General features: G+C 52.5%; 2 protein-coding genes across 2 annotated transcripts; one reads left to right on the forward strand and one right to left on the reverse strand.

Annotated features, from left to right (window-relative positions):
• Window positions 1-11,770: 11,770 nt before the first annotated feature.
• MAM_05261 (uncharacterized protein) lies at window positions 11,771-12,690 on the reverse strand (the record flags this gene model as incomplete). The annotated part of the gene is made up of 2 exons (XM_040824059.1): window positions 11,771-12,402; window positions 12,456-12,690. The coding sequence occupies 2 exons, from the start codon at window positions 12,688-12,690 to the stop codon at window positions 11,771-11,773; spliced, it is 867 nt and encodes a 288-aa protein (XP_040677771.1).
• A 380-nt stretch (window positions 12,691-13,070) lies between these two features.
• On the forward strand, window positions 13,071-16,102 carry MAM_05262 (isoleucine-tRNA ligase; the record flags this gene model as incomplete). The annotated part of the gene is made up of 3 exons (XM_040824060.1): window positions 13,071-13,120; window positions 13,206-15,542; window positions 15,625-16,102. 3 exons carry the CDS (start codon window positions 13,071-13,073, stop codon window positions 16,100-16,102), a joined length of 2,865 nt encoding a protein of 954 aa, XP_040677772.1.
• Window positions 16,103-16,512: the final 410 nt, after the last annotated feature.

Raw genomic sequence — 16,512 nt, forward strand, 5'->3', positions numbered from 1 at the left:
TTTAAGCGTTTTTAGACGTTTTTGCCGGTTTAAATAGCGTTTTTGTTAATATAGTAAATTAACATAGATTTCCGTGCAGAAATCGCTCCTTTTTTATAGTAAATAGCTTGTTATATAAAAGCTTAGTTAAATAGGTGCAAATAAGTGCAAATTTCGTTGAATAATAATAAGGTTTAGAAAAGTGGGTCCACGGTGGGTCCACGGTGGGTCGCTCAATTAAATACTGAATTCTAATTAGTCAGAGGTTCAGCACTAAGCCTAAATAGGAATAGCGTATTCCTAATAGGGTATAGTGCGTAGCGTAGGGCAATTCTGTTGAAATAGTGTCGTAATAGTGACTAACTGTGCTTATAATATAGCTCTGTATGTTATACATAGCTTTTTAATAGGCTAGATATAGCTGGAGCTGAATTTAATAGCTAGCTCTAGCAATTTCTAGCTTTTTAAGCTCTGCATTAGTAAGGTCAGCAATATACGTAGCTACAGCGTTAATATCCTTATAGCTAGGCTCTTTAGGCCTTATAAGCCTAGTATTATTAGTAATATGCTCAGTATTAGGGTTAATATAGTCCTAAATATCCTGGCTTATAGCGAATTTTTTAATAATAGAAATCTATTTATACTAATCGGTTGGGCCGGTTAAGGTGACCTTTTAGAAAGCCTCTATAGCAATAGATTCTATTTTTATAGTTATATAGCAATTTTAAGCAATTTGAAACGTTTTTGCTGGTTTAAATAGCATTTTTGTTAATATAGCTAGAAGTTTGTAATTATTATTAATATCCTTAGTTCTAAGCAAGCTAACTAGAATATTTATTATAATAGTTAATAGAGAAAGAAGAGTATAATAAAGTTGGGGTGCATGCACCTCTATTTTCTAGCTGACAATAAGGAATTTACTAATAGTAATAAAGGTGCTTCTAGATATTTAACCTATATAAAAAAGGTTAGTATAATAATTAAAATATATTTATTGTTTTAACTTACCTTATTAAATAGTATATACTTAGAAGCTAGAATATCTTTTCGTGCTTAAATATTCTACAAAAGTATAGAATTAATATCTCTACTATTAAAGATAAATTTATTATAAATAGTAAGTAGATCTAGAAGTTTGTAATTATTATTAATATCCTTAGTTCTAAGCAAGCTAACTAGAATATTTATTATAATAGTTAATAGAGAAAGAAGAGTATAATAAAGTTGGGGAACTAAATTAAATTAGATTAAAATTAAATTAAGATTTAATTCTAGTTAAATTTATAATATATTTAGAAGGAAATCTTACTAAGTATTAATAGAAGAAAAAACCCTACTCTCTATATATATTTCTTAATTACTAATAGTAGTCTCTATAAGTGCAATTTAACTTCTAGCTAATTAGAAAGTAGTAGGCGCTCTATAGCAATAGTCAGGTTAGGTCAACTACAATAGTCAGGTCAGCTGAGGTAGGCGAGCAATGGTCGGGTCATCTGCATTCTCTCGCGCTACTGTACCGCTCCGCGGCCGGCGAGGTGTGCTAAACATGGCGAGTCAAACGTCAGACGTCAACACCGAGCGAGTGACCATGTGGATTGTGTGTGTAAAGCAACTTCTCTTATGAAGTCTCTGTAGTATTCTGCTGTATATTTCCCCCATGTCCCGGCATTTCAGTCATTACTTCTTACTCTTCCTCGCATCTCGAGTGGTATGCAATTCCAAAATGGTAAAGGCTCGTCGTCGCATTTGTGAGGGTATCAGCGACGGACGACATTGTGCCTGGCGAACACCCTCCCCCGATGAATGGAAGAGAACAAAAAGGAATATGGAAAAGCAGCTTGAATCCCATGGTTCCAACGAATGCCTTCTATAGTAGAAATGCCCAAGTGTTTGATGGTCAACTCCCTCATAATTCTCCCCACGTGCATTGTCCAGGCGTGGCACAATGCAAAACTTCGCCTGAACAAGGAAAATAACCGATTAAATAAGATATTCAAGTACAAGGCAGGATTGTAGCTTGCCCTCCTCCCCCTTCTTTGGCCTTGTATTCATGACAACGGCACGACAAGAAAGAAAGGTCTGCTTGGGCCCGCCCAAGAAAGACAATAGGAACGATGGTGTCTACGTGGCCGGGAAGCGCGTCGTGCGGCCGTCGCGGTGGAGTCCATGTGTCGACTGCAGACGGCGTGATTAACGATGCCCTCGAGGTGAATGCCGACCCCGACTCCTACACTTCCTCCTAATATCCCCTATCCCTCGTCTGACAGTTGCCTGCAGTAGTGATACCGGTAAGGGCGAGCCAATTGATGTTGATTGGCATTGTAATGAGGAAGCGGAGCAGTACGTCGTGGGGCTGTCGAGGGGGTGACCACGACTTGCAGAAGCCAGTCCAAGGAATCCAAGGGTAGATGCATACATGACCCCACGTCCAGGCAGGTCAGGTAAATGAAACTGCTGACATGCATGTCCGCGTCATGAGATACCGTCCAGTAAAAGCCTTGCGTCGTTATTCCAGTCCATTGACAGATCTAAGCCTCCAAGGCTGACAGGTTGCCTTGTGGGCGTGCGAGCAGTAACCGAGAGTGAACATGACAGTGATAAACTCGTCGTTGACGTAGAAGAGTTGAAGCTTTAGCCGCGGTTGGGCAGGGGCGGAAGAGGCCGGCTGGGAGGAGGGCCAGGACATGGAGGAAGATGGGATGGTCGTTGAGAAGGCATTATGCGTGACTGTCGGGGTAAGTTGTTGTGGACGGCGCGTGGTGGTGGTGTTATGTGGTGGTGATGATGGCTCGCTCAGAATGGCATCAAGGCGAGTCAAGTTATAGCTTCGTTGGATTCAATGATCGTCAGCCGAGGGTTGATGCGATGTTGGAAACAGTAGAAAGGGGAACATCACCCAGCAACGAGATGCAGGTGACGATGGCAAAGCAATGGCGATGTTTGATGACGAGGGAGGGCCTTTCCTTTAAGTACTTGACCCAGAAGGCGAGGCTCAACAGCAGCGAAGGCTCGCCGCTCGACCTCCCACTCCCAGAGGCCGAGACAGACAGGGTCGGGATGGAGACAGCAATCTGAGCATCGGCCAGGCGCCAGCCGCAGGAGGACAGGGGTGAGGGTGTGTGTCACTGGTGGCTGCCCCAGAGGTCCTAGAGGTACGTACATCCAAGAAGTTCTTGAGTTGACCAGTGCGTACGGAGTACTGAAGTACCTACCTAGGTACAGTACTTACCGACTTTGCCTGACAGCAACAACAGATGGGACATGAGCACATCAGCGCATCAGCGCATCCACACATCCACACATCCACAAATCAATACATCAGCACATCAGCACACCAGCATCAGCACATCAGCATATATCCCGAGGCAGCCAGCCCGCAGGCACGCCTGTACTCCGCGCACACGCTCAAATACTCTGTCCGATACACAGGCGCCAGGCACCTGATTCAGGGAAGGAGGGGTCCCGGTCGGCAGCAAGCTTTATGAGAGTTGTTAAGATTCGCAAATTGACCGACGTGGTCATGGACTCGTGGACCATGGGCTCATTCATGGTTGGGCGTGGCCGCGGTGTGTGCTCAGTCCACTGGTCTGGTCGCGGCAGAGCCCACAGGGCGTGGCCAAGCCATTCCCGCCAGGCCCAAAATTGAGGGCATGAGCCAAAGTAAAATTGAAAGTACCGTGTAGGTACTTGGCACGCACACACCACCCGAGCAGGACTTGGAAAGTACTGTAGGTGTGCGCAGTGCCAGGCCCCTTCTTGCACCTGCCCCCAACACTTGGCGTACGGTCATACTCTGTGCTCCAAGCAACCTCAATTACGAGGCCGCAACCGGCCCCACTGGTGCGGGTGCGGTGTCTCTGTGCCTCGCTGCCTCGCTGCCTCGCTGCCTCGCTTCTGTTCTTTTTGCTCAGCCAGGGGGTGGGTCCGCTAGTGAAATTGAAACAGGCGCTGGAGTGCCGAACGTTGGCCCCTGCAACGTCTGGTTTGGACGTCGACATGTGATGCCCTTGTCTGATCAAGCTGGCTCGATCATCACCGCAATGGGCAGGGCTTTTTGGTTTACTCCAGACAGGACAAGCGAAAAAAAAAAAAGGGGAAAACACGGTCAGCGCAGGAGGTCCCCTATGCCGCAAATATGGCGTTTGTCGATCTGACGCTGTCATGCCATCGAGACCCCTAAACGACGGCGCAAAATCAGGCTGGGCCTCATCATTCATGTCTCCAGATGTCAAGTCAGCGATGCCGTCATGTCATGGCCCGACCGCCATCACGTCTGCTTTCGATGCGATGCAAAGGGCAGACACGCAAGAACTGGTCTGGTGTGTGTGTCATCATGCCATCTGCCGGGGTAAATGAGCGTCGCCGTGTTGCATTGGGTTTGACCAGCCCAGCCCGTCTAAGATTGCTTGCGGCTATGGGTTCGCCTTCTGCTCCCGTCATAACCATCTTGTACCGAGTTTGGAAATCCGACTTGTCTCAATACCTGCCTCATCAGCTCTGCCGCGACGCCGCGACGCCACCCAGCTGAAAACTGCAAGCTGGAATACGACTGGTATGTATGTAGTAGTAGCAGCGGTGGTGGTGGTGGTGGTAGTGATGGTGGTAGCAGTAGCAGTAGTAATAATAGCGGTGGTAATAGTAATAATAATAACAATAATCAATCAATCCGGGGCCAGCGTCGTCTCAATCCCTTGCGCCGTCTTCGCATCCACCGCAATGCAATCACGGTGACGTCCCGCTAGTATAGAGTAGTTATTCTGTTCCGAGCACCCCGTCTTGTCACTCATGCTCCGTGTTATTAGCGCTCGAAAAAGTCTTACTCGGTACGGAGTACCCCAGACAGACTAGAAATTTGCCACTGCCTCTGCCTCCCCACCGTGTGGACATCTGGAAGCTTCATCGAAGCGTCCGGGCAGCCCTGCGTCGGTAAAAGCCCTTAATCTCTGCCAGCCTCATTAGTTATGCGTCAATAACACATGCACATATGTACAGCACATTACTCGAGCACATGTTGGTATCGTGTGTGTACGGAGCACAGGAGTCCCGAGTACGTAGCTCGCGTTGGGCCAGCGCCGACTACGATTGGGCAGCCAGACCATTTTGTGCAGTACAATTCGGCTTTCGGGTTGAAAGCGACTCGAGACGGTGGTCAAGCGTTAAGGAAAGCCGATTCAGGCAAAAATTAAAAGACGTAATAAAAAAAAGAAAATTGAAGGAGGACAGGGAGCATGTGTGGGGGTAATCATCCCACGTCAAATATGGATGGCCTGAGTGCGCCTGACGTCAAAGGCCCCATTGGTCAACAAGAATAGTCGCGCTCTGCTATGTGCCCCAGGTACTCCGTACTTGGCTGTATCGTCACACTTTCATCCGTACTGGGCACCCCGTCCTCGTTCCCGCTCCTCTGCTCCTTCCCAATAATCAACCGACCATTTCAGCTGTCTCGGTCTCAAACACGTCTCCCAGGTGTCATCCACAAAACCCCTCAAAGGGAAACTCCAGTTGAGACCTGTCTTGTTTCCAAACCTCACCGTCTTCAACAACAATAATGCAGAAGGGGTTTGTCTGATATGCGGACCGTCACGCTGACCGTCCAGCCTCGCCATGCACCCCATCTATCTCCGCCTGCCACTTGTTAGGCAACCTTGGACGTCGATGCCAGCAACAACATTGCCACGTAGTGCAACCTCCAGCGCAGGAACTGGACGGGGGTGATGGAGGCGTGCAGGCGCGCAGGCGTGCAGGTGTGCAGCCTCCTTCGACAGCAAGCAAGCAAGCAAGCAAGTCATCTGGCCACTTCTCGCGGCTGATCCCCGGTCTGGTGTTCGTCGCCGAGGCCAGTCAACGGCGTTACGGCCAGACAAAGCATCATTATCAACGTCTGTCATTTGCAGGGGTTTGGAGCCACGTTCTGCATGAGCAGGCGCACTCTAATAAGCCTGGTCCTGTTGGTCGCCTCGCCCGGATCGTCTGCGTCAAGAGGCGATGCATCTATACATTGATGCCGGCCCCTGACGGAATAGTCCCTATACGCAATGGCTTCATGGATGTTGTGTTAAAACAACCAGATCTCGGCTGCGGAGAGCCCTGCTGGTGCAAAACTAATTCTCGTCCCGCCCTAACAAGGCTATTTTGCATCGCTGGCCTCAAACGGCAGAGCGGGCATCGTGTTTTTATTTTTCGTGTCGGCGGTTGCGTTCGCCCCTCAAGGACGTGTCTTCTATTCACGCCGAGATACTGTTTCTCAGACCGTCTGTTCGTCTACGGAGCAAATAGCTCGAGAGCGGAGCCTCTTACCGGTGACTTGGCTGCTGCTACAGGCAACAAGGCTTGTCCCTGTTCTGTTGCTGTCGTGGGAATGCTAGCTTATGCCGTCTGACGATCCTGCTGACCGCTGCTCACAGCGGCGTGGCCAACAATATTCTTCAAGAACGTCGGTCAACCCAGATCAACAAATCAGTTGCAGTCAAAGTCATTAACCTTTCGTTGCGCTACCACTCAGAGCCTTCCCAGAGTGCCATCACCACACATCCTCCAGCAGCGAAACCTTATTCAGGAGACTCGTCCCGCGTTCACGCATCGTCACCAAATCACGGTGAGCTCATGCCACCACCCAGGCCTAACTTGAGGAACCTTGACAAGGCCTAGGCCCACGTTGCTGCCAAGTCCATCTCGCGGCCACTCGTTCCTACAGCCCTATGTTTTTGGGTCAAGTTGCGTCAGGTACTGCATGGAAAGCCAACCATCATCCTTGAAGCTATCACTTATAAGGCTCATAACCAGGGCCAGGACCAGGCCAGCTGCACTTTGATACCAACTCTGGCTCCTGAATTGACAGCCTGTGGCCAAAAGTCCCAAATTCATTGTCAACAGAGAAGTGCCTCCAGGTCGGTCGCAGTGGAGATTTTGGCGACGGTGACGAGCCTGGTTCATTTTGCTCGAGTGGTCGGATTGCCCATTCAAACGCCTCCCCTGTGGTGGGTTCTAATAGTAGTAGTACTAGTACTACTGCCAGGCCCCCCATGCCCATCAGGAATCCGGAGATGAGCAATGGAGTCGAAGAGCGGGTCAGCCATGAGCCACAATAAAATCATAAGGGTCTTAGCCGAGCCGGAGTAATAATAACTGAACAAGGACTCACGAGCACGGCACGGTGTCCCCAATAATCCCACAGGCCGTACCGCCCCTTTCGCGCCATAGATGGACGTGGAACGAATGACTGATGCCCCCGGTTCCTCGCTAGGTTACCGAACAGCAAGCAAGAATGAGAAGACATTTCTAATCCGATTTCTGTGACCGGCACATCACTCCCTAGGCACGTGCACCAGCAGGCGAGCGTCACGACTCACAACGGCGTGGTGGCGTGGCGTCCTTCTCTCAGAGCTTGGGCATACGCCGCCAAGCCACCAGCTTCAGTATGCTTACCATTCTTCTCTTTCCTGGAGCTGAATTTCAACACCGGACATTGGGCCACGTTGAGTCCTTGCGTCATGACACCCACGGAATATTGAGATTACTCGACCATCGCATGTCGACATTTTCGATGGACCTGCTAAAACGGGCAAGTCCTCGTGGTTTGTCAACCAGTAACGCTTCGAGGGGAGCCATTGGATAGCAGGTTCCGCCTACGGCAAAGGTAAACCTCACCGCCGTTTCATCACGATGCTGATCCAGGACCAAGCTGGTTGAAAATTGCCTCTCAGAGTTAGGATGACCTCTTGATCCTCGGAGCTATTGATGTCTGGTTGACAAGACATCTCTCTGTCCTCTGACCGATGACTGCGTGGTTGCGATCAATTCCGGCGACGCATGTTGACCTGATGCCCTGATTCCCGCAATATCGCGCGCCTCTCTGAGCTTAGCGCCACATAATGGCCTTTGGCCTTGACGTTGCCTGTTTCAGCCGGTTGGTGTGATTATTACGTACCTATGGCTGCGCAGCTATGGCCAACCGCCAAGGCGCCACGTACCAGCAAATCGTGGTGTTCAGGTGACTCGTGAGGACGAAATAATCCATTCCTGGACCGGGCTCATACACCAACTAAGATAGCACAGTCTCTCCTTCTTTGAAACAGTTGAATGCATTAATTCATTTCGCAAGGACATTGCCGTGTAATTGATTGCCTTCCGAACCCCTGGCTTTTTTTTTTTTTTTTGAGAAAAAAATGTTTTTTTTTGTTCTCTGTTACCAGTATCTCCTTGGTCCAAGGCTTCTAAACATGGCGGCGACTATGGGAGTATTGGTACAATAGTTACTCCGTATGCGCACATGTTTTCCTCTGTCGGTATTACCGGACAACATGATGCTAGACAACTCGACGGATGCAGTCCATCATTCGACCGCCATGAACAGCGCTAGACGAGAAGAGAGGGACTTGGACCTGTCCTGGAATCTATCCGAAACGCGGCGCAAGCTTCCGCCGCCTTGGTTCAGCAACATGATCAATTCCAGCACGCCCTGTTGACTGGAGAGGGGCTGACGCAGACTCATCATAGCGCGACAGGGGCATTCCCTTTTTTTGCTGTCGGATCGCGGCTGACGGCATCGTAAGTCACTCATCCTGTCCAGTGGTCACAATTGGGGCTGCTGCTCCCGTGCAGCATGTCAGTGACTACCCAGGTACGGAGTAGTCGTCGAATATCTGGAAGACGTATGTATGTAATCACGCCATCGAGGGGGTATGACCCTTTCTCCGCAAAAAAAAAAAAAAAAAAAAAAAAAAACACGTGGGGAGGCCTCATACGTGTCTCTGAAATGGCCAGCTGGGGCTGGCCTACCAAGCGTCTCCAGTCTGGATAGAAGTCGAGTCGTGTGTGAAGCCGCCATGTTAGTCGTGCCTTGGACGAGCGTCAGCTCACCTTTGCTCGTAGGATAAAGATGGATTCCGGCTGACAGGCCTTTTCTGCTTGCGTCTCCAACCGCCCAAGACGTGTGTGTGTGGAATCCAGCATGTCCATTCATCTCTTTCAAAACCTCGACTTCAGGGGCAGGTGGTGTGCGCTGGGCCGCTCAGTCATAGAGATGGACAACGGACAATGCTACCGTCATATTCAGGTTGACGTTGGTCCCGCCAAGAGAACCTCAATCGAGGACGCTCAGACTTTGATACTGTCGCTTTACTATTGAAATCAAGAGGGGGGACAAGGAAATCAACCAGGGCCGTGCATTCACCCGTCAGCCTCGACTCAGGGTTTTGCATGGTCCGGCAGCCTTGCGTCACTACCAGGAGGAGGATGAAGCGACAAGGGCCTTCAAACCGATCTCGATTGATACAAGGCTTCGGCACATTTGCAGTGTTCCACCTTATGGGCCACGCACTGACGTTGGCTGGCTGGCCATGGGCGGTTTCGACGACTTGGGCATGTCCAAAGGAAGAAGCATGACGCGCAATTCCAAGACGGGGCGTGTTCGCCTCAATGCCAATGCCAAGAGGACTTGGCATCAACCGTCATAATGTGCAGAGTATTATTACGGCGCCTTCATGGGTTGCGGGAAAAATAGACGCTGGTCTCTCATCCTTTGCTGAGTTTCGTTCGGCGGTCGCACCAGACATGGCATGGATGATTTCTGTCTAAGCCAAAGCAAGAACAGGAGCATGTACATACAAGTATGACATGAAGGGAGTGACTTGAGCACCAGCCAGTCAGTCAGTACGTTACGCGAATTTACTTGTGCGTGCCACAAGCAGAAGCATCACTCACGCACTTTACTAGACTCAAAGTGCCTGCTTGTCGACACGGCAAGCCACCAGCTCGTCGCAACCACGTGGTAACCAGGGGCTCTGACCAATCACTTCGCCAATCGATCCCTGACTCATCGTTTCTCACGCGTCACCAGGACTCTTGGTGGCGGAGCGATGCAGCCAAGATGGAAGGTGACATGTCCATTGGACACGGTAACTTGCGGAACGACGTCTCAAACAGGCGGATAGCCGTTTGGCCTGTGCAGCATGTGTAATCATTCGACATGGTCTTGATGGCTTATCTTTGCTGACTGAAGTACAGCATGTGGTGTGCTCATTCATGACGCGAAAGTAATGCAGCCTACTCCGGACTATCGAGTCGTTCGCCGTGGCAATGATATGTCATGGTCAGCCCAGTCCGGCACGGCACGTTTACCACGCCATCGGGAAGCCTTCCATGTACTCCGTATCCACGGTCGCCTTGGTCGTCTGACCTTCGGACGCCCGCGTACAGCTTGGCAAGCAACAGATAAGTTACACTATATACTCTGGCAAGCATACATACCCTCTCGCAAAGTTTCATGGCGTCAACCCTTGACAGTGTCTCGTGGCACGCTCTTCAACAAGGCTGGATGGACTATGACCTGGTATACGGACTGTGATAACTTGCTTGGAGAGACTCCGAGAGAGAGCCCCGAGCACTTTTCGGGCTGTGCCGAGTTGCCAAGTCTGGTATTCCGTCCTGTGAAGGAAACGCAAAAGTCCTCTCTCCTTGTCCCCTTTCAGCTCACGATTACAAAGCCGCCGTGGCGCCAATGCCATGGCGATTCCCTGCTCTGCTTGTCACATTTCGTCCTGTTTTCTCCTTTGTTTTCTTTTTGTTGGCGGGGAAGACGTGAGAGGCGCTCGCCTCCTCTGAGAAACCGAACTTGACATCTCCTTCTTCCTTCTCCCATCTAGAGTGTCAAAGGGCTGTGCTCAGTGCTGCCTGACTTGTACTTGTACTACACACCCGAATGTGACAAGGCTTTGACTTGGAGACGAAGGCGCACCCCACCCAACCAAGGGGAAAGGAGAAAACATTGCCAAAAGGACCATGTCTCGAGCAGTTTTGAGAAGAATCACGACCAGACCAAGTGATTTGAGCGACGACATCGGCGACGCTGGCTGGCGCGGGCGGGCGCGATGAGCCTGATGGCCACCACCACGCCCACGCGCCATACCAAGAAGCCAAGAGCGGCAAAACGCATCATCCCGTTGAATCCTTGCCGAGAGTGCATCCCACATTCCCGACTTTCGCTACCTGCCTGGATCCCGACCTCGGGACAGCTACTCGTAATGGTCAATTGGCAAGGAAGCAGGGCAAGCGTCTCGGAAGCAATCTTGTCGGAAGCAATCTTGCTCGCGTCTCGGTCCACCGGCATGTCATCGCAATTGTGCCAATCAGACGTCTCCTGCTCTTGAATTCAGAATAACCCCCCCTCCCTCCCCCTCCCCTCATTCTCCGGAGCCCGATGCCTCCTTCAGCTAAGGGGGGGCTGCTGGGTGTACAGCATTGTGGGCCTGGGAGTCTCATGCCGGTTGTCCTTTTTTTTGTGGAATCAGGTGACGGATCGTGCCGACTGGGAGGGCAGCTTTTCCTTTTTTTCCCCTGTATGAATAGAGGTGTCGTGCGTGGGACTCGCACAGTCCATTTTCTCCGTGCGGGCCCAAGGCGATTCAGCTGTTGCAACTAACTAGTATTACTGGTGCGTAGTACGGAGTACCAACACCCCAGAACATCGTGTTCAGCTTTTGTCTTGGCAGGGAGGAGCTTCACATGGTCGTTTGCCAGAGAGGCAATACTTTCTGAACGAGGCTGTCCGAGAGCGGGCTGACGTGGACATGGTTGCTGCTCCCAAGCGCTGCACGCCCTGATGGTGTTTCGTCGGAGTTGTCTGGAAAAAACGAGAGACACACTCGTCACTACACTATACGGCTTACGCCATTTTGGGCCAACGGCGATTCGGTTTTCTGAGTACCTGGTGCTGCTTTCAGTGTTCACTCGGAGATGAGCCAATACGTTGACCGGGTAAAGACGGTGAGTTTGAGCCACTGCATGTCATATTTCAGGACACATCTTCATCGACTGGAATCTGGGTAGAGGTGATCCAGTTCTCCATGCTGGCTTGGCCTCCTCCCCGCTTGTTGGTGCCGTCCTGTCGAGCTCGCGGGGTTTTGTTTTCTGGTTTCCTCACAACAAGGCAGAGCACGCGCCCGTAGATGGCGAACCCTTCGTAGGAGACGTCCATGGCCAGCTTCTTCTTGTCATCGTCTTCTTCTACGTCGTTTTCTCCTCGTGCGTCAGGGTATCGTGCCCGCTTCGACGGCGGTTGTTCGTCTGCGTCGGAATCAATTTCAACGGCATCTCGACCTTGTGCGTCTTCCTCACTGTTTTCGATACTTGGTCTTGAATCAATACTGTTCCGATGTCTCTTGGATTGGGCCTGAGCACCGAAAACCGGGACTTCTGACAGTCTCACGTCGTTGTCGTTGTCGTCGTCGTCGCTATGCTCTTGCCGCAAAACAGCCACGTCACGCCCAGCGTCCACGTCAACGGGGACGATGTTGGTCTCGTCTATGAGTTTTGTGGAATTTGACTGCATCATGGGGGGGGCCTTGTCCAGGAAGAGCTTCTTTTTTGTCAGAAGAGAGTGGCGAGTCGACGTTTCGGTCAAGAACATGGATACTTCAAAATCGTCTGTAGGCTTTAGTGGGAAATTTCTCGCGCAATGATTCCCGGTGCCAGCATACCTTGCACAACGACGTCTTTGATGTTCTTCTTCTTGGAACCCTTCTTCCTGCTTCGTTCCTTATCCTCGCGGAGCTTGGGAAGAACGAGCGGCCGGATGCTTTCGATGACGCGCGGAAGAACGGGACTGCGGGGGTTCAGGAGCCATGACTGCGCGAGGGAGGGGTTGTCGAGGTAGATGCGGCATTCCAGGACCGAATATTTCGTGATTCGCAAGTAGCGGCGCACAGGCGCCATGTCGTAGTGATGGAGTTCCGGATACGCAGCGTGCCTTTGGGACGTGAATGAAGGCTGCGTGTGCACGTCGAAATGTCAACTGCTTCTACTACTAGTCTGCTGGTAACTACTAACGTTAATCGGTACACGAGGAGTTGTGGGGAGCTCAACTGCTGCTGTAGGCTGTGGGCTGTAGGGCTGCCCCACCAACGCCAAGGTCAACTCACGCTCTGCTTCGCGGCGGCCAGGCGCTAAATTGGACCCCCGAGTCCTGAGTGTGCTCCGGGGCCCGCGCAGGGTCACAAGTTCGAAGCTTCTCGTCTCCGAGATTCGACGTGTCTCGAAAAAGCCGCGGCCGAGCTTGACCAAGCACAACCTTGGACCATGACACGAGGACAAACATGTCCAAGTCATGGAAAGCGACCCTGAAACTTCCCAAGTCCAGTTTTCCGTAAGCATGCCAGCAGTTCTCTCGCAAGACAAAGGGGTCGAGGCAACCCGCTAATCTCTTTTTTTTTTTTTTCCCGGTGCACCAGGGCCCGTCCGAATCCGAAGCTTCAGCAGAGATATCTGCGGAACAGCAGCGATGATTTATACCAATGGCAGACGAATTGCCGGCCCCAGAACGACCCCTTCGTCCTGCACGACGGCCCCCCATACGCCAACGGCCCGTTGCACATTGGCCATGCCATCAACAAGATCCTCAAGGACATGATTGTCCGCACCCAGGTGCAGAGCGGAAAGCGAGTCGTGTACGTGCCAGGCTGGGACTGCCACGGCCTCCCGATTGAGATGAAGGCCCTGGGCTCCAAAACCGCACGCGAACAGAGCCCCGTAAAAGTGCGCGAGTTGGCGACAAGGCTGGCCAGCAGGACGATTGCCGAGCAAATGAAGGGATTCCAGTCGTTCGGAATCATGGCCGACTGGGAGAACAAGTGGACCACCATGGACCGCGAATACGAAACGAGGCAGTTGAGGGTGTTCCAGAAAATGGTGCGTCACGGGCTGATCTACCGCAAGCACAAGCCTGTCTACTGGTCCGTGTCGTCCAGGACGGCGCTGGCCGAGGCCGAACTGGAGTACCGCGACGACCACGTCTCCCAGGCGGCATATGTCAGGTTTCCGATTGTTTCGGGCTGGACTTCGATACCGGCGCTTGCTGGCTTTGACGGTCCTCTCTACGCCGCTACATGGACGACAACGCCGTGGACGCTCCCTGCCAACAGGGCCATCGCGGTGCACAACGACCTGCTCTACTCGTTGTTGCGAGTTGGCGACTACGGGCTTTTGGTTGGCTCGAGCCGTGTCGGCGCCATGCGAGACGTGCTCCCCGCCTTTGAAATCGTCGCCGACTCCATCAGCGGCTCGGAGATGGCTGGGTTGGGATACCGAAACGCGCTGCGCGGAAAGGGGGCGGCGGAGCAGCCCATTGTTCATGCCGACTTTGTATCTGCCGATTCGGGCACGGGGCTGGTGCATCTGGCGCCCGGGCACGGTCAGAATGAATACGAAGTGTGTGCCGGGCTGGGCATCGATGCGTTTGCGCCTGTTACGGACGAGGGCTTCTTTACGCGGCACGCGTACCCCAACCAGCCTGAACTGCTCACTGGCGCCCCTTCGGTTTTGGAAGGCGGCGGCAAGGCTGTCTTGGAGTTGATAGGGGAGGACGTTCTCGCCACGCACGATGTCCGGCACAAGTATCCGTACGACTGGCGCACAAAACAGCCCGTTGTTGTGAGAGCAACGGCGCAGTGGTTCGCGGATGTGGGACGCATCAAGGAGGGCGCGCTCCAGGCACTGACAAATGTACGCTTCGTTCCCGAATCAGGGAGGTCTCGCCTCGAGAGCTTCATCAAGGGCAGAAGCGAGTGGTGCATTTCACGACAGCGGTCATGGGGGGTTCCGATCCCGGCCCTTTACGATGAGGCTGGAAATGCCGTCATGGACGATGAATCGATTGAGCACATTATTTCTGTGATGCAACAGCGAACGTCGCAGGCGTGGTTCTCTGATCCGGTTGACGATCCTGCCTGGGTGCCGGCAAATCTCCAAGGCAGATATCGCCGAGGGACAGACACCATGGATGTATGGTTCGACAGTGGCACCAGCTGGATGGAAATGGGAGGGCCTGCGGATGTGTACCTTGAAGGCTCTGACCAGCATCGCGGCTGGTTCCAATCGAGCCTCTTGACGTACGTTGCGTCGCAAAAGGCGGACGGTGTGCCGGACGCAGAGATCCAACCGCCCTTCAAGACGCTCATCACGCACGGGTTCACTCTGGACGCCCAGGGCAAGAAGATGTCCAAGTCCCTTGGCAATACCATCGTTCCTGGGGAAGTCATGGACGGACGACTGCTGCCACCGCTCAAGACCAAGGGCAAGGATGGCGGCAAAGACGGGCCTCGTTTCGACGCCCTTGGTCCGGACGCTTTGCGACTGTGGGCTGCCAGCTGCGACTTTACATCTGACATCTTGGTTGGGGCGTCCATTCTGCAAACAATCCACAGTGCCCTCGTCAAGTACCGCACCATCCTGAAGATGGTGCTCGGGTCGCTGCACGAGTCGAGTCGCTGCGCTCCGCTCACCAAGCTGGATCAAATGGCCATTGTGCAATTATCCGACACCATGGGTCAGGTCTGGCAGGCTGTCAGGAACTACGAGTTCCACAAGGCGACGGGCCTGATCAACCGCTGGGTAGCCACAGATTTGTCTGCTTTCTACCTCGAGGCCCTCAAGGATCGCCTCTACTGCGGCGACGGAGGCGGCGCTCTCGAACCCATCTTTATTGGGTTCCTGCGCATGCTGGCACCCATCACTCCGACGCTAGTCGAGGAAGCATGGTCCCATCGGCCGTCGTGGATGGAACGCGATGTGTAAGTTGTTTTGCTGTTGATGCTGCTGCTGCGGTCAGTGCATACTCGGGAGGTCGATGAGGATCTGACATGAACCCCATAGCAACCTGGACCATCCAGCCCGGCAACTATACGAGTCCCCGCTGATGGACTCATCCCGATTAACAGTCGATCCGGACAAACTTCGACGCGATGCAGCGTCCCTGGAGCTTGTCCATGCTGCAGTCAAGGCCGGGTTGGAACAAGCACGTGAGGCGAAGGCCCTGGGCAGCTCCCTTCAATGTTCTGTTGTCATCAGGACCGAGAACAGCGAGCTGCTGACCCTTCTCGGCGAATACCTCGACGAGCTTGACGCGATATTTGTAGTGTCACATGTGGACGTAAACAAGGCCGTGGATGACGGAGGCGCGTGGTGCTACACAAAGGGATTCGAGCTCCCCGCAGCGCCCGGGGGCATGGTGCATGTGCTGCCTCCGCGGCTGGACAAGTGCTCGCGGTGTTGGAGGTACCTCGCCGCGAGGGAAGACGGGCTTTGCGATAGATGCGAGGGCGTGGTTGGCCGTGTCGCCGCTGCCGCGTAGGCAACCGACATTTGCGCAGTGAGCGCTGCGCTTGTATGAAGGTGTAGATTGATTGGCGCACAATCATGTACAGTAGAAGGCACGGGCATGTACGAGGATGAATTCATAAACTTGAGATCATGTTGCCCTTGTAGTTTGTAGGAGACGGGTTCGGTGGTTGGCTCGTCCGAGTTTGACATGCCGGCCAGTCGACAAGTCTGGTTGGTTGATCGGGGAGGCTGCAGGGAGCCGTCAGGTTCAAGCCGTTTGGCATCTCACGAGGCCGCTCGCTGCTGGAAGTTGGAACTGTGGTGCCTCGGCAGCCACACCGTTGGGCCGTTGTGCTACCCGTGCACGGGTGCAAATGACGCACATGTCTAGACGTGTAAAACGTAGCCTTGGAGAGATAAAACCGACCAAGATTCCACGCG

The sequence above is a fragment of the Metarhizium album genome, assembly GCF_000804445.1.
Source record: "Metarhizium album ARSEF 1941 chromosome Unknown scaffold_13, whole genome shotgun sequence".
Classification (NCBI taxonomy): Eukaryota; Fungi; Ascomycota; class Sordariomycetes; order Hypocreales; family Clavicipitaceae; genus Metarhizium; species Metarhizium album.